The 24250-nt window shown below is 47.1% G+C and overlaps 1 protein-coding gene across 7 annotated transcripts in view; it reads right to left on the reverse strand.

Moving 5' to 3' along the window:
- The window catches only part of Tango2 (transport and golgi organization 2 homolog), a 47311-nt gene that overhangs the window by 12323 nt on the left and 10738 nt on the right, over positions 1-24250 (reverse strand). For 5 of the 7 annotated variants that reach the window (XM_031363353.1, XM_031363352.1, XM_031363354.1 and 2 more), the window contains exons 2-3: positions 9343-9436; positions 835-923 (exon numbers count right to left, since the gene is read on the reverse strand). In XM_031363353.1, coding sequence (XP_031219213.1) covers positions 835-923; positions 9343-9398 — 145 coding nt within the window. In that variant the 5' untranslated portion in view covers positions 9399-9436. Of the gene's footprint in view, positions 1-834; positions 924-9342; positions 9560-20386; positions 20495-24250 lie in introns of those variants that run through there. The other 2 variants (XM_031363350.1, XM_031363356.1) reach the window with 2 other exon arrangements.

The raw sequence follows: 24250 nt of genomic DNA on the forward strand, positions 1-24250 counted from the left end.
AAAAAAAAAAAAAAAAAGATAAAGGGTCTAGGAGACGAGAAACAAATGATATGAGCCCATCCATGGGACTTAGCAAACTCTGTGATCTGAAAACAGTGCTGAAGGTCTAGGGAGACTAAGGTGACCAGAGTTCACCTTAGTAACAGTAGAGCAGAGAGGTCAGAGCTTCCAGGAGATTCACTGACTGTGACAGAGCAGAAAGAACCACAGAGAAGGACCATAGCGGACAGTACTCACACAGGACGGGAAGTGCTGCCTACTCCCAGAAGCCAGACTGGAAAACCCATTTACTCCTGGGGCTCTGGGTAAGTACCAAGGAAGGCTGCAGCAGGACACCCTCAGAAATCAAAAACACTTAGCTCTAGTGGGGCTGGCTTGTCACTTCCTTAACAGGCCTTAAGGCAAAGAACAAACTGTCTCTTAATAATTGGCCCGCTGGGTAGAAGTGGCCCATGCCTTTAATCCCAGCACTTGGGAGGCAGAGGCAGGCGGATTTCTGAGTTCAAGGCCAGCCTGGTCTACAGAGTGAGTTCCAGGACAGCCAGAGCTATACAGAGAAACCCTGTCTTGAAAAACCAAAAAACAAAAAACAAACAAATAAAACAAACAACAGCAACAACAAAAAACAATTGACCCACATCTAAAAAAAGTTAATGATAATGGTAATATTTCTAAGAACACAAGAGAGATGCTTGATTCTGGGGCCGGCTACTTATGCATTCAGCATTTCCATGTGGAAGCAAGGCCATTACTAGCCCTATTTGGTGGGTGCCACTGCACAAAACGAGTGGATCACACTAGAGAGATGCTCACCAGGTGCGAAGACATACTTACCACTGAGGATCTCGCTGTTGTTCTCCCAGAAGTCTGCCAACTTGGATGGCCTGTGGTAGAATTCATCTCTGTTAGCTGCCAAGATGAGCCTGGGAGAAGAAAGTTGAAGGGAAGCCATGTGCTAGGGACTGACCTATGTGTGCTCCACCACGGAGCTGCAGCCTCTCTTGTTTAACATTACATTTACAGCAGCAGCCATATGAATAAGAACCCCACCCTTTCGGGCAGTGGTGACGTACACCTTTAATCCCAGCTCTTGGGAGGCAGAGGCAGGGGGATTTCTGAGTTCTAGGCCAGCCTGGTCTACAGAGGGAGTTCCAGGACAGCCAAGGCTATATGGAGAAACCCTGTCTGGAAAACCAAAAAAAAAAAAAAAAAAAAAAAAAAAAAAAAAAAAAGAAGAAGAAGAAGAAGAAGAAGAAGAAGAAGAAGAAGAAGAAGAAGAAGAAGAAGAAGAAGAAGAAGCCCACCCCACCCCAGTCCTTGCCATACATCCATAGGAGCTCTAGGCAGCTCCTGGGAAAACACAGGGCCCCTGTTCAGGAGACAGGCAGGTGTTGGGAAGAGCTGAGAATTGTAGTAAAATGAGTAAGACTGTTAAGATTGCCTCAGGTACCTGAGATGATTCAGCAGTTAAGAGCATAAATTGCTCTTCTAGAGGACCGGAGTTCAATTCCCAGAACACACATTCGGAAGCTTACAATCACCTCTAACCCCAGCACCAGGAAATCCCATATATCTGGTATCTCTGGGCACTTGTACTTTTGTGCACATATCCATAAAAATATAAATAATTTAAAATAATAACTTTTTAAAAGATGGCCTACATAGGGCTGGCAAGATGGCTTAGCGGGTAAGAGTACTGACTGCTCCTCCAAAGGTCCTGAGTTTAAATCCCAGCAACCACATGGTGGCTCACAACCACCCGTAATGAGATCTGACCCCCTCTTCTGGTGCATCTGAAGACAACTACAGTGTACTGTGTATAATAATAAATAAATCTTAAAAAAAAAAAAAAAAAGATGGCCTACATAAAGACAATATTCCTTTTATATAGATTATTTTTTCAAATAAGAATGTCAGATTAGCAATGAACCGTGTGTTAAGCCTGAGCATTTATGTCCATGAGCATGAACTTAGTATTTTATGCAGATGTTAATGAAGTTTTGCAGAGAATCTCACAAACAAAATTGAAATCTGTTTACAGAAGTACCTTTGCCCTCCCTTTACCTTATCAGCTATTCTGATCCAGTGCCCTGAGGAGACACTGAGCTCTGCAACCCTCTGAGACATTCCTTCAAGAGGCATGGCAGGGTAACCTACACATTTGATTTGTACCTTTAGAAGACACTGAAGTGTGACTCTCTGGGAAAGCCCATGCCTTTGCCCCCGGTTGTATCTTATCCCATACCTGAGTGACTCTATCAACCTCCGTGTCAAAAAGCTAAACTAAAATCTCGTCTCAAGCTGGGCAGTGGTGGCACACGCCTTTAATCCCAGCACTTGGGAGGCAGAGGCAGGTGGATTTCTGAGTTCGAGGCCAGCCCGGGCTACAGAGTGAGTTCTAGGACATCCAGGGCTACACAGAGAAACCCTGTCTTGAAAAAAAAAAAATCTCATCTCAATAAACCTCAACTTTGCTTCATACTGAGTCACTCTAAAATTTTTTCCCAGTGGTAAAGTCAAGTTGCCTTTAGTTCCAGCACTAGAGAGGCAGAGGGGCAGACATAGGCAGATCTCTTGAGTACCAAGCCAGACAGGGCTACCCAATGAAACCTCCATCTAAATAAAAACAAAAACAAACCAAAAATGAACTACACTTTACTACCTTATCTGAGTACCTCCAGGCTGCTATAGGAGGCAGCGTGGAAGCATGGAGCTGTGTCTCTGATGGCCACTGGCAGGTTTTCATGGCTCAGCTTGAGGAGACAGGCCTACTAGGGCTTGGGGGACAGCCTCATTCCATGTCACACCCCAAAAGCGTCAGCCCAGTAAGGATTCTTCACGGTATTACCAAGCATGCAGGGGCCAGGCTGGCGTGGGGCACTTTCCTCCTATTTGCCCGTCCACTGCAAACCCCCAAGCACACCTAGAACTTCTACCAAAAGGAGCTTGAGGACACACTGGGCATCAGCAGCACCCAGGGCATGGAGATCCTCTGTGAGACCCCATCTTGTTTGTAGGATAAGGATAGAAATAGCCCAGGAACTGGCTCTCGAGCCTTCCAGGTCTCCTGTAGAAGGCTCACCACATCCACAGTGCCCCAACCCCTCGTCCCAGTTCTCGCTTCCAGGAGAGTCACCTAGGGTAGGGAGATGTCATCGCTGTCCTTGATAAAGACACACACTCAGAACAACTCTCTGCACCTTCAACAACCAAGTTCTCTTCTGCCCCTCTGGGGTAGAGTTGTCCCCCGTGTTGTCAGCAATGCCAGCATTCTCAAGGACACGTTTTTTTGTTTTGTTTTGGAGACAGGGTTTCTCTGTGTAGCCCTGGTTATCCCGGAACTCACTCTGTAGGCCAGGCTGGCCTCGAACTCAGAAATCCCCCTGCCTCTGCCTCCCAAGTGCTGGGATTAAAGGCGAGTGCCACCACTGCCTGGCACAAGGACACGTTGTTTTGAGTCCAGCCTGCAGTGGCTAGGAGGGAGAAACCATAGCCCCCGAGGCGTGAGGTGCTGTGTATATGCATGGACTGGGCTGGGAGACCCCGTTCTCCAAGGAGTAGGGTCAGCTTCTTCCCAGTCCTGCTCAAGGTTTTTGCTGAAATACTGGTGTTCTCTCTCCATTCTTGTTTCTTGGACTCCTGAAAATGAGTTGGGGAGAGTGGAAGTAGGAAGTCCCTGCGGGTAACCTGTGCTCTCAACAAGCTCTGCCCTGATAGCCAGGCCAGGACCGAGACCCCAGGAACTGATTCTGACATAACTCTAGTAAATGAAACTCGAAACAAATAAATAAAAAGAACGAAAAAGAAAAAAGCTGCCTAAGCAGAATCCTATCCTAAGAGTTCAGCTACTTATTTTTGAATTTTGTCTATGGGTGTTGGTATGTCTGGGCATTACCTGCATGCAGCCCATGGAGGCCAGAACAAGAACTGGAGTTACAGGTTGTTGTGAACCGCCATGTGGGTGCTAAGACTCAAACCTGAATGCTCTGGAAGAGCAGCCACTGCTCTTAGCTGCTGAGCCATCCCTCCAGTGCCCCAGCTACATGTTTTTAAGCAAGAAATGTGTTTGCTAATTACTCAAGAACACTTAACTGCTGGGTTATTTTTAAAGATTTATTTATCTATTATATGTAAGTACACTGTAGCTGTCTTCAGACACACCAGAAGACGGCGTGAGATCTCATTACAGATGGTTGTGAGCCACCATGTGGTTTCTGGGATTTGAACTCAGGACCTTCGGAAGAGCAGTCAGTGATCTTAACTGCTGAGCCATCTCTCCAGCCCCTGCTGGGTTATTTTTTTAAATCACAGGTTGAACAGCTGATGGCTTGCAGAGATTCTGTAATTCAGAGATGTACTAAGAGAGAGAAGTACCCACATCAAGTGCTAGATGAGAGCAGAAATAACTCCCTCAGCTAATACATGGAGGGACTGTAGTGCCCATGAAGGTTCGTCTGTGCTTTGAGTTCAAGGTCCTAGTACCCATGTAACTGATACATGGTGGCCTGTCTGTAATTCCAGTCCTTGGAGCAAGCTGATTAGCTAGGCTACCCATAAGGCAAGCTCCGGATTCAATTGAGAGACCCTGTCTCAATGAATAAAGCAGAGAGCAATTGAAGAAGGCTTGCAACATGAGCCTCAGGCCTCCACATGCGTGTGCACAAACTCATGCACACATGTGCACGTGCATATATAAACACACAAGTGTGCCTACAGACATGCATACACACCACATGCTCATGAAAATCATTTTTAATTAGAATGCATCATTTTCAGCTTTGTGCACGGGAGGGAATGAAACACTAACATTTCCCCCAGGAAATGAAGAGGCATGCTTGCATTTGCATTTATAAAGGATGCAAGTTTCACCAGATCATGGCTCTTTGGATGACTGGACAGGCTACACTGACTTACGGTGGTTACTGATCAGTCTTGTTAAAGCTGTTTAGGTTGTCTGTAAGAGCATTTCATGTAATCAGTTATAGATTTTGAGGCACCACAGTGATCCACTATGTGCTCTACTTTTGACCCACTCCTTAAGAAGGCATTATGCTAGTTTGAACTAAGGCCCTGAGTTCAATAATTGCTTTATGGTTTTACCTTTGCAACGCTGAGGATTGGAGCCAGCTCTACTATTGAGCTGTATAGACCTTAAGCACCAGGAATTTTAAATATCTTTTCCAGTTCTGTATTTTGTGGTTCTGATCTGGGAGACTTTAGACCTTCAGGGTGTTTGTACTGATCTTTGGGGATTGTGGTTGTGGGATCTTAGCCAGGATCTACAGCACTCCCCACTTGTCCTCTTGATGAACAAGTCCGAAGGCTACTTGGCTACATCTAAGGTGACAGCTGGGGTCTGTAGCCTGCCACCATTACTGGACATCCCTGGAGCTGAAATAGAAGTAGCTACCAAAGTGAACTTGGGAAAATATGGCTTGTTTTTATTCAGTTGCCCAGGGCTGATTTAGTGAGATCCATGTTAGGTAGGCCTCTTCATCTCCATCAGAAACACAGACCAGTGTCCTGTATGTTGACAGATCACCATAGGCTGGTGGCTTCCACATTAGCAGTTCATCGTCTTGTAGCTCTAGAGGCTGGAAGTCCAAGATGGAGGACCTGGTAGGAGTTTCTGCTAAGGTCCCTGGCCTCTATCTCTGTTCACAGCAACCATCTTCTGTGTGTCTGTATTCTCTTCTCGGGACACTTAGTATATTGAACCAAGGCCCACCCATGTAGCTTCATTTTACCTTAATCACTTCTTTGAAGTTCTATCTCCAAAAGAGAGTTGTATTCTGATATACTGGCAGTCAGAATTTTTAGTTTTTATTTTTTTGGTTTGTGATAGAGGGTCAGTCTAAACCTCTTGCTGTCCTTGAACTCACAGAGAGCCACCTGGATCTGGCATGCTGGAATTAAAGGTCTGTACTAGTACACCCAGCTGCAGTTAGAATTTTTTTTTTTTCTGATTTTCTGATTTTTTTAAAAAAGATTTTATTTATTTTATATATGTGAGTACACTGTTGCTGTCTTCAGATACACCAGAGGAGGGCACTGTATCCCATTACAGATGGTTATAAGCCACCATGTGGTTGCTGGGATTTGAACTCAAGACCTCTGGAAGAGCAGTCAGTGCTCTTAACCACTGAGCCATCTCTCCAGGTCCTGCAGTTACAATTTAAACATAGGAACCTGGACACAGCCTACCCCATAACATCCTGTTGTTGTATGTAGCTGTCTAGTTACTTTTTTATTGCTATGATAAAACATCACAACTAGAGCAACTTATAAAAAAAGAAAGTGTTTAATTTGAGGCTTACAGTTTCAGAGGGTGAGAATCCATGATGGCCAAGCCAAGGCATGCTGAGACCTTAGAGCTTAATCCACAAGTTGGAGACAGAATGAGTTACTGGGAGGGGCTCAAGTCTTTTGAAACTTCAAATCTCATCCCCTGTGACACAACTCTTCTTAACACGGTCCTATGTTCTAATCCTTCCCAAACAGTTCCACCAACTGGGACCAAGCATTCAAACACATTAGCCTATGGGGTCCTTATCATTCAAACCATCACAGTAGCCCTAGTAGAGTATCTGTACCCTTGGTAGTTTGACTTTATAGAAACAAACCTAAGGAGACTTTTCTCCCACTTCACAAGCTTCTGTAACAGCCATAGGTAAGACCTGAGGACCAAGCCCATCTTGTTCAATTTTTTTTTTTTTTTCCCTCAAAGCTTCCTGTTGCCCACATTGGCCTTGAACTCCTCCTGATCCTCCTGCTTGCCTCTCCACTTCTGTAAATACTGGTGTGAGCCACATTTGGTTTCCAATTGGTATTTAAGGCTCAGGTCTTCTAAGTCTGTTTTTTAATTATCCTATTATAGATTGGGTCAAGATTGGTCCCCAGGGTCTCATACTAACTAGATGTACCAGTGTCTTGCAGTGAGGCCCAGGAGGTGACTGGTGAGTACCACAGATTGTCCCCATAGACCAGGATTGCTGAAGCAGAGCCTCTCCCAGCACGGCTGAGGTGGGTGGAGCCTGTCACATGCACAGTGGCAGGCTCCACCTTGTGAGAGAGGAACAGGTGACCTTCAGTCACCCAAAGCTGGACAAAGATTTCAGACCATGTCTCAGTGTGAATCTGTTAACAGCTGAGCATGGTTGAAAGGAAGTCAGTGAGTACAAGGTAACCCCCAGGAACTAGGTGGTAGCAGTGCTGCCTCTGTTACTCTGTGTCCTCTTCCTCCTTCCGGTCTGCTTTGTCCTGCCTGAGCCCACTATGTACAGCCATAATTGGCTCACATAGGACTTCACTAACTATTGTATGTGATATGCACTTGCCAATTACTTTCCTTCCTTTCTTTTTTAAATATATTGAATGCATGTTCTATTGCATGTACACCCGAATGCCAGAAGAGGGCATCAGATTCCCCTTATAGATAGTTGTGAGCCACCATGTGCTGGAAATTGGGACAGTGCTCTTAACCATCTCACTAGACCCCACTTGCCAATTTCTTATCTTTCCTTCTTCCTGTTTTAATTTTACCTGCAGGTGGTCTTCAAGGAACAAACCATCAAGTGGGCTCTGGCCAAACCCAGGATTCACATATCACCCAAGACTACATATGTAGCTGTCTCACCCCAAACAGAAACACAACTTTGCTTTTGCTGGTGTGAGAAAGTTAGCATGAGCATAAGGGCGGAGGAGAGCAAGGAGGGGCCATGCCAATCCCCAGCTTAGCCAGTGAGGGCTCACAGCCACCCTTTACTGCCTATGCTGTAGAAATGAAGCTCAACTTTGTTGCTGGTGCAGTTAGGTTTGTTTTAACAGGAGGCGTAACTTTGTTGCTGGTGCAGTTAGGTTTTAACAGAAGGCACTGGAGACACACTCGAAGTGCTTTCACAGGCAGGAGGCTCCTGAGACCTTTGCTCTCCAGGTCTTAGGTCCAGCAATAATATAAGCGGCACCAATGGGCAAGCACCTTTACCTAGCACCCGCTCTGTGACCAATGTTACAGCAAAATCTAGCAGGATGACACCTGAAGGACATCTTGGCCATTAAGGACTCATTTCTGTGCCATCCATGGACATTCCCCCCTTTAATTGTATGTGTATGGCTCTTTTGTCTACATATATATTTGTGTGTTACTGGAGTGCCTGGTGTCTGTGGAGGCCAGAAGAGGGCACTGGATTCCCTGGAACTCAAGTTACATACAGTTGTGAGTACCATGTGAGTCCTGGTAACAACTGCAGTCCTCTAGAAGAGCAGCAAGCTACCTCTCCAGTAACCTCACTGTGGATCATAGTATGAGAGTGACAGATAGGACGCAGCTCTGTGCAAACAGAGTAGTGGTTGCTTTTCACGTCCAGTCTTCGGGAATTCATTACTCTGTTCAGTTCTTGCCAGATAGTCCCACGATGTGACTAGCTGTTTACCATTTTCTTTGCAAGATTCCATCTGGAGAATGGACCCCTGACTCCCTTTACTCTTCCACCAGAGCACTAGAATCACCCCCTCTAGCCTGATCCAACTCTGCTGCCTGTCCTCTGTAGAAGAGAAAATGCTGAGTCCCTATATCCTATTCCCTAGACTGAAATGAGGGAACTCAGCCACTGTGCCAAGCATTCTGCAAAGTGACTCAACATGAGAACCTCACTGAAGCTACTTGTTTCTAGAACACATCCTAAAATTTTGAAAATGCTCCAGACCAATGTATGAGAGGAGTTCCAAGGTCCATTTCCAGTTGTGGGTTAAATTTCTGCCTGTGCTCCACATGGATAAACAAATGCTGGCATGTGCTGAAGGACAAAGGGGCTGCGGCCCTGAGTACATTTGCAGGGGAAGAGCAGGGAGGGCTGGCCCCTAGTCCCTTCTCTGCCTACTGTTTCCCATGTCCTTGGCTGGTACTCAGTTATTCTAGTTAACACCCATGGATGCTTTCCCCAATCTGGCACCAGCCAGACACTCCACCCAACCTAACCCAGCAGCACCCCTCACTGTTACCACTACTCCAGTTCTGCAGATGTGACCCTAATCACAGCCCACAGAACTTCGCCTCATCCCTCTGTCTCACCACACCTGCACATTAGCTCTGAGCCCTTGCTCTAGGGTGGGGTTCCTCCCAGCACCCCATGCTAAGCAGCCACTGTCTAAGACCAAGCTGGATCGGGCTTGGGCAGGATGTCTCCAGGCCTCCAGAGACCAAGACTCAGTAATTCAGAGGCTGGGCACATACCCGGCAGCCTGCCCTTGTTTCCTGCACACATGGCATCCCAGGGGTGAGGAGCAGCCATGGACTCCAGGCCTGGAGTAGCCTGGCAGAGGCAGAACAAGGGCATTCATTACCTGTATGCATTTTTGGAAACAGGACGAGGATCAAACTTAAAGAAGATGATGCACATGGGTTGCAAGGGTGGCTTTGCTCACACGGTCACAAGGTCTGTGGGAAAAGGAGAACAATGAGCTGTGAACAGCAGTGTCAGAGGGCCTTTCCGATGTCTCCATCAGTGAGTGGGGCTGGACTGGTGAGCACCAAATGCTTGGTGACATAACAGACACCTCCCCTCACCTGTGCCCCTCAGCATCAACTTGGTGACATAACAGACACCTCCCCTCACCTGGGCCCAGCAGCATCAGCTTGTAAGTCTCCCACCAAGACACTCCCTTAACCTGGACACACCACACAGGGGTGATGAGTGGGTGCTGAAAGGGGCAGCAGCAGCGATAGGAACCACCTGTGAAGCTGGAGTGAAGGAGTAGCAAGTCCTCTCCCCAGCAGTTACACCAAGTGCTGCCCATGAACCACAGAGGGAGACAGCTTCATCTCAGCTCATGGTGCCCATCAGGGCCCACTCACCTGGGATGATTTGTGACCGACGACCCCTCAGACTTTTACCTAACACACATGCCTACCTGAAGGACCTAATGGTTCTGCATACCTACATTAGTAGGCAGAAACCAGTGCCAGGCATGTGCACACACACCTAGGTGCTGAGTAAACATGGACTAAGTACACAATCCCTTGGGACAAGGACCCCCATGCCCCAGAGTCTCTAAGGCCCAGAAGGCCTTCCTTTGTTTTCTAGTCCTGAGATCAGAGCTAGCCTCTATGTATCAACTCTGGAAAGGAGACCCAAAATGTACACAAATGCAATGATTTAGTGTCATAGTTCCAGGACACAGCTAATGCCTGCAGCTGAAACCTGGGACAGCCAAGAAACTCTTCTAGTACTGAGGAAGCCAAGCAGTGAATGGAGGGGTAGATGTGAGTTTGCTGAGGTACCTAAGTATAAGAGTATGTGTGGGGCTGGTGAGATGGCTCAGCGGGGAAGAGCACCGACTGCTCTTCGGAAGGTCATGAGATCAAATCCCAGCAACCACATGGTGGCTCACAACCACCCGTAATGAGATCTGACGCCCTCTTCTGGAGTGTCTGAAGACAGTTACAGTGTACTTACATACAATAAATAAATAAATCTTAAAAAAAAAAAAAGAGTATGTGTGTCACTTTGCAGATATGTACATGTATCTATGTCCATGTGTACTTGTGCCTGGTGTTTATAAGTAATATGACTCTGTCTTCATGAGCACATGTATGTCCAGAGGACACTAGCACATCACACACAGAAGATGCCTCAGAGGTCAAGGTAGCTGGTGTCCTTTCTTTGGAGGCCCTAGGGGTCAGGTCAGGTTGTGTTTCACTCTCAGATTGGAGAGGGTTCGTGCAGTGGCCTTGATCCTAGGTGATGCCTCCCAAGAGGCAACACACATAAAGATGGGTCTGTGGGTCAGGCCCTTGATGGCCCTCCTTGTAGGAGAGCAGCAACAAAACACCCAGAACCCAGCCCAGTCTCTACTCATACCCCCAGTCTCATACACCTCCGCAGGACGCCACCCTAGATGAAGGCCTTGCAGGCCTCCCTGGGGGGCACATCAGCAGAAAGTGTGGGGCTGGAGACTAGAGACAGCGGTTACTTCTTCAGGAATCTTAAAGGCCACTACAGCCTTGGAAGAAGCCCCAGCTCCAGGGACACCAAGGGTATCGCTGTGACAGACACTGGCCATTCTAATTCTTGGGTCTATGAAATGAGGTTTCTGCAGACTGCCTGCACCACCGTGGTACGGGGGCTCGAGACACAGCCTGTCACGGCTACATATTGCCTGAGACCCTGGGTAAGCAAGCAGGCTCAGCTTTCTGTGACAGTGCCACAACACCTGTTCCAGAGTAGCTGGCAAAATTGGGGCTTAGAGTCCAGCAACCCCCAGGGAGGCATAAAGTCAAAGTCACATAAAAGACCTACCCTAGAACTAGGCTGAGACAAATGCTTATTGGGTAAGGGAGGACTACACCCACAGCTCTTCAGAAGCTCAGGGGAATACTGTGTATAAATAAAAGAGGAAAGAGCCGGTCAGCGCACACCTTTAAACCCAGCACTTGGGAGGCAGAGGCGGGCAGGTTTCTGAGTTTGAGGCCTGCCTGGCTTGAGTGAGCTCCGGGACATCCAGGGCTATACAGAGAAACCCTGTCTTGAAAAACCAAAAAAATAAAAATAAATAAATAAATAAATAAAAGAGGAAAGTAGAGTGTGGTGGGTGGGGCTTGAGCTCAACCCCAGGAACTGACACATAAAAGGAAAGAGATCAGTTGTCATCTAACTTCCCCAAGTATGCTGTGGCATGTATGCCCACACCTACATACAACAATAATCATTCATAAAACTTCAAAAATAAAAAGAAAGAGGCTGTGGTGATGACTTAGCAACTGAGAAAACTGGCTGCTCTTCCAGAGGACCCAGGCCCAATTCCCAGCACCCACACAGTAGCTTACAACCATCTGTAACTCCAGTCTCAGAGGGTCTATTCTGGCCTTCATGGGTCTAGGCACATATATGGTGTACACACATACATGAGAAAACTGGCTGCTCTTCCAGAGGACCCAGGCCCAATTCCCAGCACCCACACAGTAGCTCACAACCATCTGTAACTCCAATCTCAGAGGGTCTATTCTGGCCTTCATGGGTCTAGGCACATATATGGTGTACACACATACATGCAGGCAACACGTTCATACATATAAAAATAAAATAAAATAAAATGGGGCTGTTCTAAGAGAAATGGCGGCATACCTAGCACTCCATAAAACGGGGACAGAGGCACACTGTGGGGTGAAGGACCCTAAAATTCAGTGACTTTGGCAATTAAGAAAGATTGACATACACATCACAGACTAGCCATTCTAGAAAAACAGAAGCAGCCAGGAAAACAGATATGGGATAGAAAAAGCAAGAGAGAAAACCAAGGGTCAAAGTACAAAAAGGAACCTTTACAAAGTTCTTTGAAAAATGACAGCCATAAGGACTACAAAGGCTGACAGCACTGTGGGGAGAGTGTGTGTGTGTGTGTGTGTGTGTGTGTGTGAGAGAGAGAGAGAGAGAGAGAGAGAGAGAGAGAGAGAGAGAGAGAGAGAGAGAGAATGTGTGGGGGTATATGAGTGTCTGAGTGTTTGTGAGAGTGTGGGGGTATATGAGTGTGTGTATGTGTGTGTGTGACACAGCAGTGATAAATTCAAGACCAGACTAGACACAACTAATGAGACAGCCCTACAGTTACCCAGAGGCAGTGCGAAGAACTGACTTCTTGCTGGGCCTCGGACCTACACACCCCCTCCTACCAGCTGCTGGTGTCAGGGAAGAGGCTTTCCTTTGGTCTTCCCTAGGCTGTGTACCTCGCTACTGGGCAGGGCCCCTGGCAGCTGTCAGGGCCCCTATGTCAGCTGTCAGCAGACATAGCCAGATCAAGGGTGTTTCTCCAGTTCAGCTGCAGGACCTGCCATCCTAGCTGGCCCTAGTAGACCAGCCCTCTAGGTTGGAGAGGTAGGGAGGGCTCCAAGGTCCACAGGAAGGCCATCGATGTATCTCGAGGCAGCCTGGAGTTGGAGGTGCTGTCAGAGCTCAGGGTTGCAGCATCGATGAAGACGCAGTCATTGGGAGAGAAGGACCAGAGGAAAGACAGCCCCTGGGAGGGGACCATCAGGAACTGCCTTTCTCTCCAATCCCTCACCCCCCACTCAAGCCAGGCCCGCTGCCCCACAGTCCCTCTGCCGTCTCTGGTCAGCAAATTACTCCTCATACCTTTCCTGATATATCTCTCCCATAACAGATCCTGCCTTTACCTAACCCCAGGTGTTTTCCCCAGGAAGCTGCTGGCAAGCCCCTGTGAATGCCGGGCATCTCCAACCCAGCACTCATGGATCTGATGCTCTTTTCAGGGCCTGGTGAGATCCCTTCTGACACACTGCTTCTTTAGCCCCTTTCTTGCTCCTGTTCACCTGTGGGCTGAGAGCAAACCCCGGGGCCCATTCCCTAGCCTTCTGATCACCACACCTGTACAGAGAAAGTAGGCGTGTAGATAGTCAAGACCAACTCGCAGTGGCAACAGCCCTGAGCATACCAGATACTTCCCATGCTCTCTGGACCAGCAGAGCCCATGGGACCACAACAGAGCACATGTACCACAGGCGTCCTTAAAGGCCATAAGGCTGTGCCTGAGGGCCCTATCCTGGGGAGAGATGTGCCTGGCTTTCCTCATGATAACTCTACCTCACCATTCCTGGGCTTATTAGCTAGTGTGTTTTCAGTAGAATTTCTGTTCTAGGCAGTCCAAAAAGGCCAGAGTGACCAGGGTCATAAAGATTCTAGAACTGCTTGAGGCCAGATTAGTCGGTTACAGTGGAGAGAGATTAAAAAAATAAAACTCCCCGGAAGAACTGACTGGAGAAATAGATCCGCAGTTAAGAGCCCTGGCTGCTCTTCAGAGGGCCTGGGTTCATTTCCCTGCATGCACAAGGTGGTTCACAATCATCTGTAACTCCAGTTTCAGGGAGTCCAATGCCTTTTCTGGACTCCCTGGTCACTGCACGCATGTGGTACATGGGCATACATGCAGGAAAAACACCCATACACATAATAAAATGGAAAACAAAACCAAAAAAACTCCTGGGCATTTGTAGCAATGGAGGAGGAGAGCATGACACCCTGCTGAGCACAGGGGCTTCAGTCCTGAGGGTTCCTCTCTGAAAGCACTGAGAGAGGGCCGAGACTGCGATAGTAGATTCTAGCCCAGGGGACTGGGACCCCTGCCGAAAGGTTCTTGAGTTTACAAGTGCAAAAAGAGCCCAGAATACCCACAGCTCACACCCACCTGTCACTGGACAGAGGGCTCACACTATATCCTTAGCCTGTATAGAAAAATTCAGCACCCCACTTCCTGGGGGTGACCTCCACCAATACAAGCATACCCTCACTGGCAGCCAAGGTGTGTCCAGTGCAGGCTCAGTACAGGAGACCTGGGCTACTCACAGCCTGTATACTCCAATAGTCTCTTTGGAATGTCCTTTTTGGGGAAAGAGTTCCCACTAACACAAAGCCTTGGGCAATGGCAGACAGGCTCTGTTACTATGACTTGTGACGGTGGTTTATCAGCTGGATACTACAGAAAGTCGGCCACATGGGCCATAAATCTGCCAATTCCACACAATCAAGTCCTAGTAATATAGAACCATGGATACCCAGGTTAGCAAGTTTTCCAGTTGGCAAATTCCATGTGAGTTGTTCACCCACCACTGCTGAGAACGGAGTAGGGGCACCCAGCTCCACTGAGAAATGGCAAATAGGAACCTGTGCCTGGTCTTGCCTAGACTCTGTGCTCTGTCCTTTTTCTATTGTTGATTTTAATCTATACCCACCCCTTGTAATAAACTATCACTATGACTACAAAGGCCTTCAGAGGTCTCTGAATCCTATCGGATCAGTTGAGCGAAGACGGTCTTGGAGCTTCTTCACCAATAAAACTGTGGCCCTGCAAGAAGTCACCACACAGTGACTCATAGAGGGGAGCACCCTGGTGTAAGGCCACGCAGTGGCCCCTGCTTCCTGATGACACCCTAGCCCTCTCACTCCCTTCTGTATCTGTGAGCAGCTAGATTCACCACTTTCCTCAGGACGGGCAGGGTAGGCTTCACTTGGGCCTACTTCCACAGTCCAGTCCACTGAACCCAGGTGTCCAAAGAGCCCACTGGCCCCTTTGCTCTACCAAGACATCCCACAGGGCCAAAAAGCTCTGCTGTTGGAGCCTGCACCTGATCATGGGCTGCCTAATTGGTCAAACCCAGACTCAACACAGCCATAGTAAGGAAAGATCAAAGTAAGACAGAAACTCAGTAGGGAAAATGTTAAATTCTGTAGCTCCAAGTTGACATGTAGGGCTCAGAGTGTAGCCTGCATCAAGCCTGGGACAAATGGCTGAGGTACCTATTTAACATAGAAAAGCAGACACTGGCCACCAGGTGCCCCCAGTATCCCTCAATCCCTACTTGTTACTGAGAGGCCAAATCTTTTAAATTCAGACTCTATTTTAGAGAACCTGACCTAAGTTTGAACTCAGGTAAACAAACAGGCCAGTACCTAGCATTAGTTTCCAAGTTACTCCCCAACAAAACCTGAGCCTAGCTCACCCCCAACAAGACCTGCATCTCCCCCAGCAAGACCAGCGTCTCTGCACCCCCAGGTTACAAGCCCACCCCTTGCCTAACAACCACCAATGCAGAAGGAAATAGAAATTAAATTTACGATTTGATTCCCAGCACCAGCCAATTATTCTAAAGGCCACAGTAGCTTTCCAATTAGATGCTTACATACTTATCACCTCCCCTTCCCCTCCAACTTGCAGCTTACTATAAAGCCTTGCCCTGATAGATATTCGGAGCTCATCACCAAAACTGTCCTGCGTGACAGCTGTGGACTGAGGGGCCGGAGCTAGCTCCAAGAAATAGGTGCTACTGTGATTGCATCGAATCAGCTCCTATTTTGGGGGGCTCTCTAACATTTCCCTGGCACTACATTACAGGGCCCTCTAGGCTGGCATACTCCTAACTCTCCAGCCCACAGCTGGGCTGTTCTTCCACATATAATCCAACCATTTTGGTTACCCATTCTCTTCGTAGTTTTGGACTTCCTGGCTGCTGCACCTGGTTCCCCTCCCCCACTGCATCCCCTCCTCAGCTCCCCTTGGGGCACAGCTGAGGCTCATGTTCATTCCTGACTCTCCCTACCTCTGGCTGTACTCTCCCACGACTATAATGAACCTTCTCTATCATACTTAGGAGCACCCATGCTCTTTCCTTTCTTTTCTTTTTTTAAGATTTATTTATTTATTTCATGTACAGTACACACTGTAGCTGTACTGATAGTTGTGAGCCTTCATCTGGTTGTTGGGAATTGACTTTTAGGACCTCTGTTTGCCCCAGTAAACCTCGCTTGCTCCAGTAGACCCCATTCGCTCAGGCCCAAAGATTTATTTATTATTATAAATAAGTACACTGTAGTTGTCTTCAAACACACCAGAAGAGGGCATCAGATCTCATTATGGGTGGTTGTGAGTCACCATGTGGGTTGCTGGAATTTGAATTCAGGACCTTCAGAAGAGCAGGAGCTTCAGAAGAGCTCTTACCCACTTAGCCATCTCACCAGCCCATGTTCTTTCCTTTCATTTCCTTTTTTTCATTCATCTAGTGCCAACCCCCCAGGACCAATAATGTTTCCTTTATATTTTTTATATTTCATTCACATATCAGATATTTATATTATAATTCACAAGTAGCAAAATTACAGTTATGAAATAGCAAAAAAATAATTTTATCATTGGGGGTCAGCACCTGAGGAGCTGTTGTAAAGGGCTGCAGCACTGGGAAGGGTGAGAAGCACTGCTCTAGGAGTCAGCCTCCATGTCCCTGTAATTCATCCATCCTGCAAGCCTGTGAAACCAGCACCACGTGGACAATGACAAGTCCTGCTACTAGTCTGAAAAACACAGCCTCCAGATCCCCTTAGACCTTGGCTTCAGTAGCTCCCAAATACTTTAATCAAAAGCAAACAGAAAGGGCTTAAAAAAAAACAAAAACAAAAACAAACAAACAAACAAAAAAAACGGCTTAGTGCTCAAGGGCATGCACACTCTTGTAGAGGACCTGGGTTCAGTTTTCAGGACCCAGATAATGGCATACAACAGTCCATAACTCTAGGGGTCTGACATCCTTTTACCTTCTGTAGGCATTAGGCAATGCACACAGTGGACACTCAAACAAAACTCATAGGCATAAAGTAACAGTGAGAGGCTTGATGGCTATTCCTGGTTGTCAACTTGACTACATCCCGAATGAACTACAATCCAGAAATGGAGGGCTGGAGGTGGAGAGATGGCTCAGTGGTTAAGAGCACTGACTGCTCTTCCAGAGGTCCTGAGTTCAATTCCCAGCAGCCACATGGTGGGTCACAACCATCTGTAATGAGATCTGATGCCCTCTTCTGATGTGTCTGAAGACAGCTACAGTGTACTCATAAATAATTCTAAAAAAGAAAGAAAGAAAGAAAGAAAGAAACAAACAAACAAAGAAATGGAGGGCACATCTGTGATCCAGATCCTAAGGCTGGAAGACACAGGCTGTTGACCCAAATCTTGAGGTATAGTGGCCATGAAAAACTTAGGCCTAGGCAAGGTAGTACTTGCCTTTAATGCCAGGAGACAGAAGCAAGCAGACCTGAGTTCAAGGCCAGTCTGGGACAGAGCAAATTCCAAATTCAGGCATGGTGGTACACACCTTTAATCTGGGCCATACCTTCTACTACATAAGGGCAACGGGAAAAGGAAAGGTTCATTCTTCGTTGCCTGCTTGCACTTACTTGCCAGCAATGGGACCTTCTTTAGGCTTCCAACTTACACAGAAGACCAGATGAGACGCCTAGCCTCATGGGACTGAGCCACTACTAGATACTCTTGGACTTCTTCCCATTCACAGCTGCCCATTGTTGGGTTAGTAGGACTGCAGCCTGTAAGTCATTCCAATGAATTCCCTTACTATTACAGACATTCTATAACTTCTGTTGAGAAACCAGACCAACTCCATCTTGGGTTCTGGCTCCATCTTCGAGAACCTGACCTAAGGTTGAACTCCAGTTAACCGCTAAACCTACACCTAGCACTAGTCTCCAGGCCATTCCCTAACAACCACCAATCAGGAGGAAAGCAGAAGTTACAGTTGTACCTAAAGATATTTACTTAGGAAAGTTTATGGTTTGGTCCTCAGCACCAGCCAATCATTTTAAAGGGCAGCAAATTCCATAATAGTACCCCGCCCCCAATCAGATGTGTGCCATGCTGGAAGGCCCCTTGCTTGTTTGCTTACCTCTATAAATGCTTGCTTGAAACTGGGCTCAGGGCTTCACCCTCCCATCCTGTGGTGTGGCCCAAGCTCAAGCTTGAATAAAGACCCTAGTGATTGCATCGGAATTGGCTCCTTGGTGGTCTTTGGGGCTTGAGAAACGGGCACAACACTGTGATTCGAGAGAATCCTAACTAACAGAAGCCCTGAGATCCCCTGTCTTCCCTAAGCAGCCCCTTATCAGCCAAGAGCCATAAACAAATTTTAATTGAAAACAGACCTTCCGAAAATATGGAAAATAACAAAACAAAAGAAAGCCAACACACTCTTGGAACTGAAGAGTTCACCCATTGTGCTAGCTAATTTTGTGTCAATTTAACACAAGCTAGAGTCATCTGGAGAGGAGGGAACCCCAAATGAGAAAATATCTCCATAAAAACAGGCTGTAGGTAGGCCAGTAAGGCATTTTCTTAATTAGTGATCATTAGGGGAGGGCCCAGCCCATTGTGGATGGTGCCATCCCTGAGCTGGTGGCCCTAGGTTCTGTAAGAAAACAGGCTGAGCAAGCCATGGGGAACAAGCCAGTCAGCAGCACCCCTCCATGGCCTCTGCATCAGCTCCTGCCTCCAGGTTCCTGCCTATTTGAGTTCCTGTCCTGACTTCATTCAGTGGTGGAGTATGGGTGTGGAAGTGTAGGCCAAAGAAACCCTTTTCTTCCTAGTTTGCCTTCAGTCCTGGTGTTTCTTTCAAAACAGCAATAGTAACCCTAACTCAGACACTCACGGTCAGAGAAGACTCACAACTCCCTGAATGCAAAGCACTGCATATTCCGAGCTACATTTTAAAAGTCCACATGGGAACACTGTAGTGACTCCAAGAGCCTCCCTAAGCTGGCTGATCTCCATTGCTAAGTCTGGTGCTTTACTCCATGTCCTAAAGCACAGGGTTTGACATTGACAGAACAGCAATACAACACAGATTCCTTAGCCAACCTGACCCAGCAATCTGTTTTCCTAGGCCAGAGGGAAACCCACTTCCCAAATGCTTAACACATCTACCAAGTTACTCCAATAGGAAGACGGACCCTGATCTACCCCAATGGCTCACTCTTTAAGCAGGGTTCACACATGTTTGAAACTCAGGTGTGAAATGAGTTTTCAGTGTTCTACCCTGGAGCCTTTGATCGGTAAGGCCCTGTCACAGTACTAAGTATGTAGCTGGTTTTTGTTGTTTGTTTCTCTTTTGTTTTGTTTTGTTTTTGATTTTTTGAGACTGGATTTCTCTGTGTAGCTCTGGCTATTCTGGGACTCACTCTGTAGACCAGGCTCACCTTGGAACTCAAGAGAACTCCTCTGCTCCTTCTGCCTTCCAAGATTCCCTTAACAGCTCTGGCCACTCTAGATTCACATACATTTTAAAAATATGCTCATGCTCCCTTCCTGGCCAAACTACATGTTTTTTCATATCTTTCTGTTCTTTTGCCCCTAATCTCACTACAGACCAGGTTAAATTTCCTCTGACAAACTCAACTATCTACTTTAAGCATAGCCTCATTCAAACTTTCAGGACTCTAAGAGAACTCAGACAGGTTACAATTTGCCAGAAGGTAACAGATCAGTGCTGGTCCGCCTCTCAGTACAGTCTCTCCTGTCTGAAGCCTTGAGGTAGTCTTTGCCACCTGTATCTCTAGCTGCATCCTGCCCATTTAATTATACCAGACCACTGAACAAAGCTTAGAACATTCCGGGCCTTCTCTAGCCCACATCTCCAAACTTGTAAATTCACCTTGAAAAGGTTTAAAAACTTCATGGTCAGATTTAGTTACAAAATGAAGAATGTATCTTTTTCTGGCCAATTTTCTACATTAGTGTCTTTTATTTCATCGTTAACAACATCTGAAAGAAACTTGAGGAAGAAAGATTTTGTTTCATAGTTTCTGACCACCATGGCAGGCAGGGTATGGTGGAGACCATGACCTAGCTTGTGGCAGAGGCTCCTCATGCCATGGAGAACCAAGAAACACACAGTAGGTAAACCAGGGCCGGGGATGACCCTCACTCAGACCTACTTTCTCTTTATTTTTAGTTGTTTTTTGTTTGTTTGTTTTTGAGATGGAGGTCTATGGAACTCACAAATGAGACAGCGCTGGCCTCAAACTCACAAAGGACTACTTGCCTTTGCCTCCCAAGGGCTGAGATTAAAGGTGTGAGCTACCATGCTCAGGTTCAGCAACTAGGCCCCACCTCTTAGAGGTTCCACGGCCTCCCAAAACTGTGACACCTGCTGGGGAACAAGGAAAACATGAGCCTAATAGGAGACAGTTTAGATTTGAGCCATACACACTGAGTATTAAAAGGAGTCAGTCCCACACTTACCTAGCATTAGTTTCATTCTTTTTTTTAGAATGTTTACAGAAAATTAGAATGCCTTAAGCAGATACTGGAGGAAATGTGGTCAAAGATTCTCCGATATGTACAAAGCACATAACCCCCAACCCTGTCCCACAGCCTACGTGGGAACTTCTCCCTGACCAGGGTCCCGGCGTACACTCTGAAGTATGTCCTACTTGCTAGAACATATGGAGGGTGGGGGGGAACCACTGGTCAATACACAATGAATGGAGGAACATCCACACTAAACAGCTCTCTCTGTCCATGTCTGAGAACAGCCAAGGTCCTTCTATGCGGACAAGATGACAAAGGAAGATCTCGGTGTTCTGTGACGGTCAAGACTTCCAAACCTAAGAGAGTAGCCCAACTTTTCTTGAGCTGTCCTTGGCTACAGAGCCTCCCTCCCTGTCTCCAGCTCTATCACCAGGGTATGGGTAGCTCTGGCAAATAGTACTGGATCAGGCCCTTCACTTCCTGTAGGACCCAGGCCCAACCAAAATGGATACTCAGGAGGACACGTGTGGCCTCTGTGGGCTGAGATCCAGGAACAACAGCACCTGGGAACTGAATGCCTCTGCTGACCATGCCAGGGAGATGGCGGGGAGGGGCACTAGAACTGAACTTCAAAATGCTGCTCGTCCCCATCACGGACACAGCAGTCACAGCCAAGAAGGAAAAGTTCCAGTGTCCCATACAAAACTGATGTTATTAGGCACACCTGGGCCATGCCAGAAGGATATGCAAGATGTGAAGAGTCTTCACATGGGAAGCTCAGGACTTCCAGTTTCTAAGGCTGCTTGCTGGTGAAAGTCTCAGAATCCCGGCTCAGATTCCCTGGCTCAACTAGCCAATTCTAAAAACCAGAAAGTATCTTGTATTTGAGCTATTGTTTTTTTTGAGACAGAGCCTTCCTACATAGCCCTAGCTGTCCTAGAATTTACTATGTGGACCAGACTAGTCTAAAACTCACAGAGATCTGCCTGCCTCAGCCTCCCAAATACTGGGATTAAAGGTGTATACCAAGCTGGACAGCAGTGGTGGGGCATGCCTTTAATCCCACCATTCAGGTAACAGAAGCAGGCAGATCTCTTCGAGTTTAAGGCCAACCAGGTTCACACAATGAAACCCTGTGGTGGTTTGAATAGGTTTGGCCCCCATAGATTCATGTATTTGAATGCTTGGCCATAGGGAGTGGCAGTATTTGTTGGTATGGCCTTGTTGGAGAAAGTGTGTCACTGAGGGACAGGCTTTGAGGTCTGATATGCTCAAGCTACATCCAATGTGGTACACAGTCTCCTTCTGTTGCCCATGGATAAAGACATAGCACTCTTAGCTCCTTTGCCAGCATCACTTCCTGCATGCTGCCATGCTTCCCACCACGATGATAATAGACTGAACCTCTGAAAGCCAGCCAGTCCCAATGCTTCCCTTTATAAGAGTTGCCATAGTCATAGTGTCCCTTCAGAGCAATAAAACCCTAAGACATTCAGTCTCAAAATAACAACAAAAGGTGTGATCCATCCCAAGCTATTCTCAGTACACAGAAAGGATTGGAAAGGACAGGTTTCCAGGAATCCCTGGCTCATCTGCTAATAATGCTTTCAAGAACCATCCCCAGGAGGCACTGTCCATTCAGGCGGCCTCAGAGGTTCCTCCACCCTTCCTGTAATCCTATTCTTCAATTGAGGTTCCTTCCTTTTTGATATATCTATGTGCCTGCCTCATGACCTACCTACCATGCCCTTCCTTCAGCTTAGTGGAGCAAACTCGTATATCACAGCAAAAGATTTATTTATTTTGTGTGAGTACACTGTTGCTGTCTTCAGACACACCAGAAGAGGGCATCTAATCTCATTACAGATAGTTGTGAGCCACCATGTGATTGCTGGGAACTGAACTCAGGACTTTTAGAAGAGCAGTCAGTGCTCTTAACCGCTGAGCCATCTCTCCAGCCCTTTTGAAGGCTCCAGTTCTTTTGAAGGCTGATCTCATGTCAGATCCTTCAAAATTTTAAGTTGCAATAGCTTTGAACTCACTATATAGCCAAGACAGACTTGGAACTCCTTTTCCTTCTGCCTCCTGAGTCCTGAGATCACAGGAACATGTCACACCTGGCTAAAACTTCCTACCTTTACCACCTAAGTTATGTATCTCCTGTCTTTTAAACTAACTTCCTTCCTAGCCCAAAGTGAGACCAGCCTTGTCTATTTGGATGATGCCAAGGCAGGAGAACAACTGAGCTTCCCAAATGCTTAGCCAATGCCCGGGTGTCTGGCTGAACCATCCAGCCGGTCCCATGTTAACACTCCCAAGCCCTCAGGCCTGGCAGCATCCCAATGGTGCAGCAGTTAACCTTCACCCCAGTTTCTGCTCCAGTGTCTGGAGAGCCGTTTTCTTTCCTGGCTATTCATAGATGCTATGGTTTGGATACATCTCAAACTCAGCCTCACCACCCTCATGGAGCAATGGTGCTGAGAGGTGCTGGGATGTCTAAAAGAGTTTGGGTCTAGGGGGGCGGGAGAAATGGCTGAGTGGTTAAAGACACTGGCTGATCTTCCAGAGGACCTGGGTTTGAGACCCAGAATTTACATGACAGCTCATACTGTATGTAACAAGGATGTTACATACAGTAACACCCTCATCTAGCATTTGAGAGCACTACATGCATGTGGTGCATGTACATGCACGTGGCATGTGTATACATGCAGGCAAAACACCCATACACATAAAGATTAGTAAATTAAAAAAAAAAAGAATGTAGGCCTAGAGGGAGGCCCTTAGGTAAATGAGGATGCTGGCCTTGGAAAAGACTAAGGAGGGTTTGTGGGCTTTTGAACAAGCAAGTTATTAACGAGTTGAAAGCACATGCCCCTGACACTGCCATCTTCTGGATGATGCAGCTAGTGGAAGACAGGGGCTTGCCTGAGTCGGCACCACGCCTAGTGTATGTTCAATATCATAAACTATAGGGAAACAGAGGAGGAGGAGGAGGAGGAGGAGGAGGAGGAGGAGGAGGAGGAGGAGGAGGAGGAGGAGGAGGAGGAGGAGGAGGAGCAAGAGGAAGAGGAGGAGGAGGAGGAGGAGGAAGAAGAGGAAGAGGAAAGAAAAAGAAAGAAAGATGCAGGGCAGTGGTGGCACATCCCTTTAATCCCAGCACTTGAGAGGCAGAAGCAAGTGGGTTTCTGAGTTCAAAGCCAGCCTGGTTTACAGAGTGAGTTCCAGGACAACCAGGGATGCACAGAGAAACCCTGTCTTGAAAAAAAAAACAACAACAAAAAAAAAGAAAACTAAAATAACAAAGTTGTTCTGTACTAGCATGATAGTCTGTATATAAAACTCTACCACTTAGGAGATAAGATGGGAAGATCATGGGGCTGGCAAGATGGCTCAGCGGGGAAGAGCACTGACTGCTCTTCTGAAGGTCCTGAGTTTGGATCCCAGCAACCACATGGTGGCTCACAACCACCCGTAATGAGATCTGACACCCTCTTCTGGTGCGTCTGAAGACAGCTAGAGTGAATTACAGTGAGGGGGCCAGAAGCGAGTGGCCGGCAGAGGTCCTGAGTTCAATTCCCAACAGCCACGCACGGCCATCTGATCAGCTACAGTGTATTCATACACATAAAATAAATAAATAAATCTTTAAAAA

This window comes from Mastomys coucha, unplaced genomic scaffold (genome assembly GCF_008632895.1).
Source record: "Mastomys coucha isolate ucsf_1 unplaced genomic scaffold, UCSF_Mcou_1 pScaffold12, whole genome shotgun sequence".
Lineage (NCBI taxonomy): Eukaryota > Metazoa > Chordata > Mammalia > Rodentia > Muridae > Mastomys > Mastomys coucha.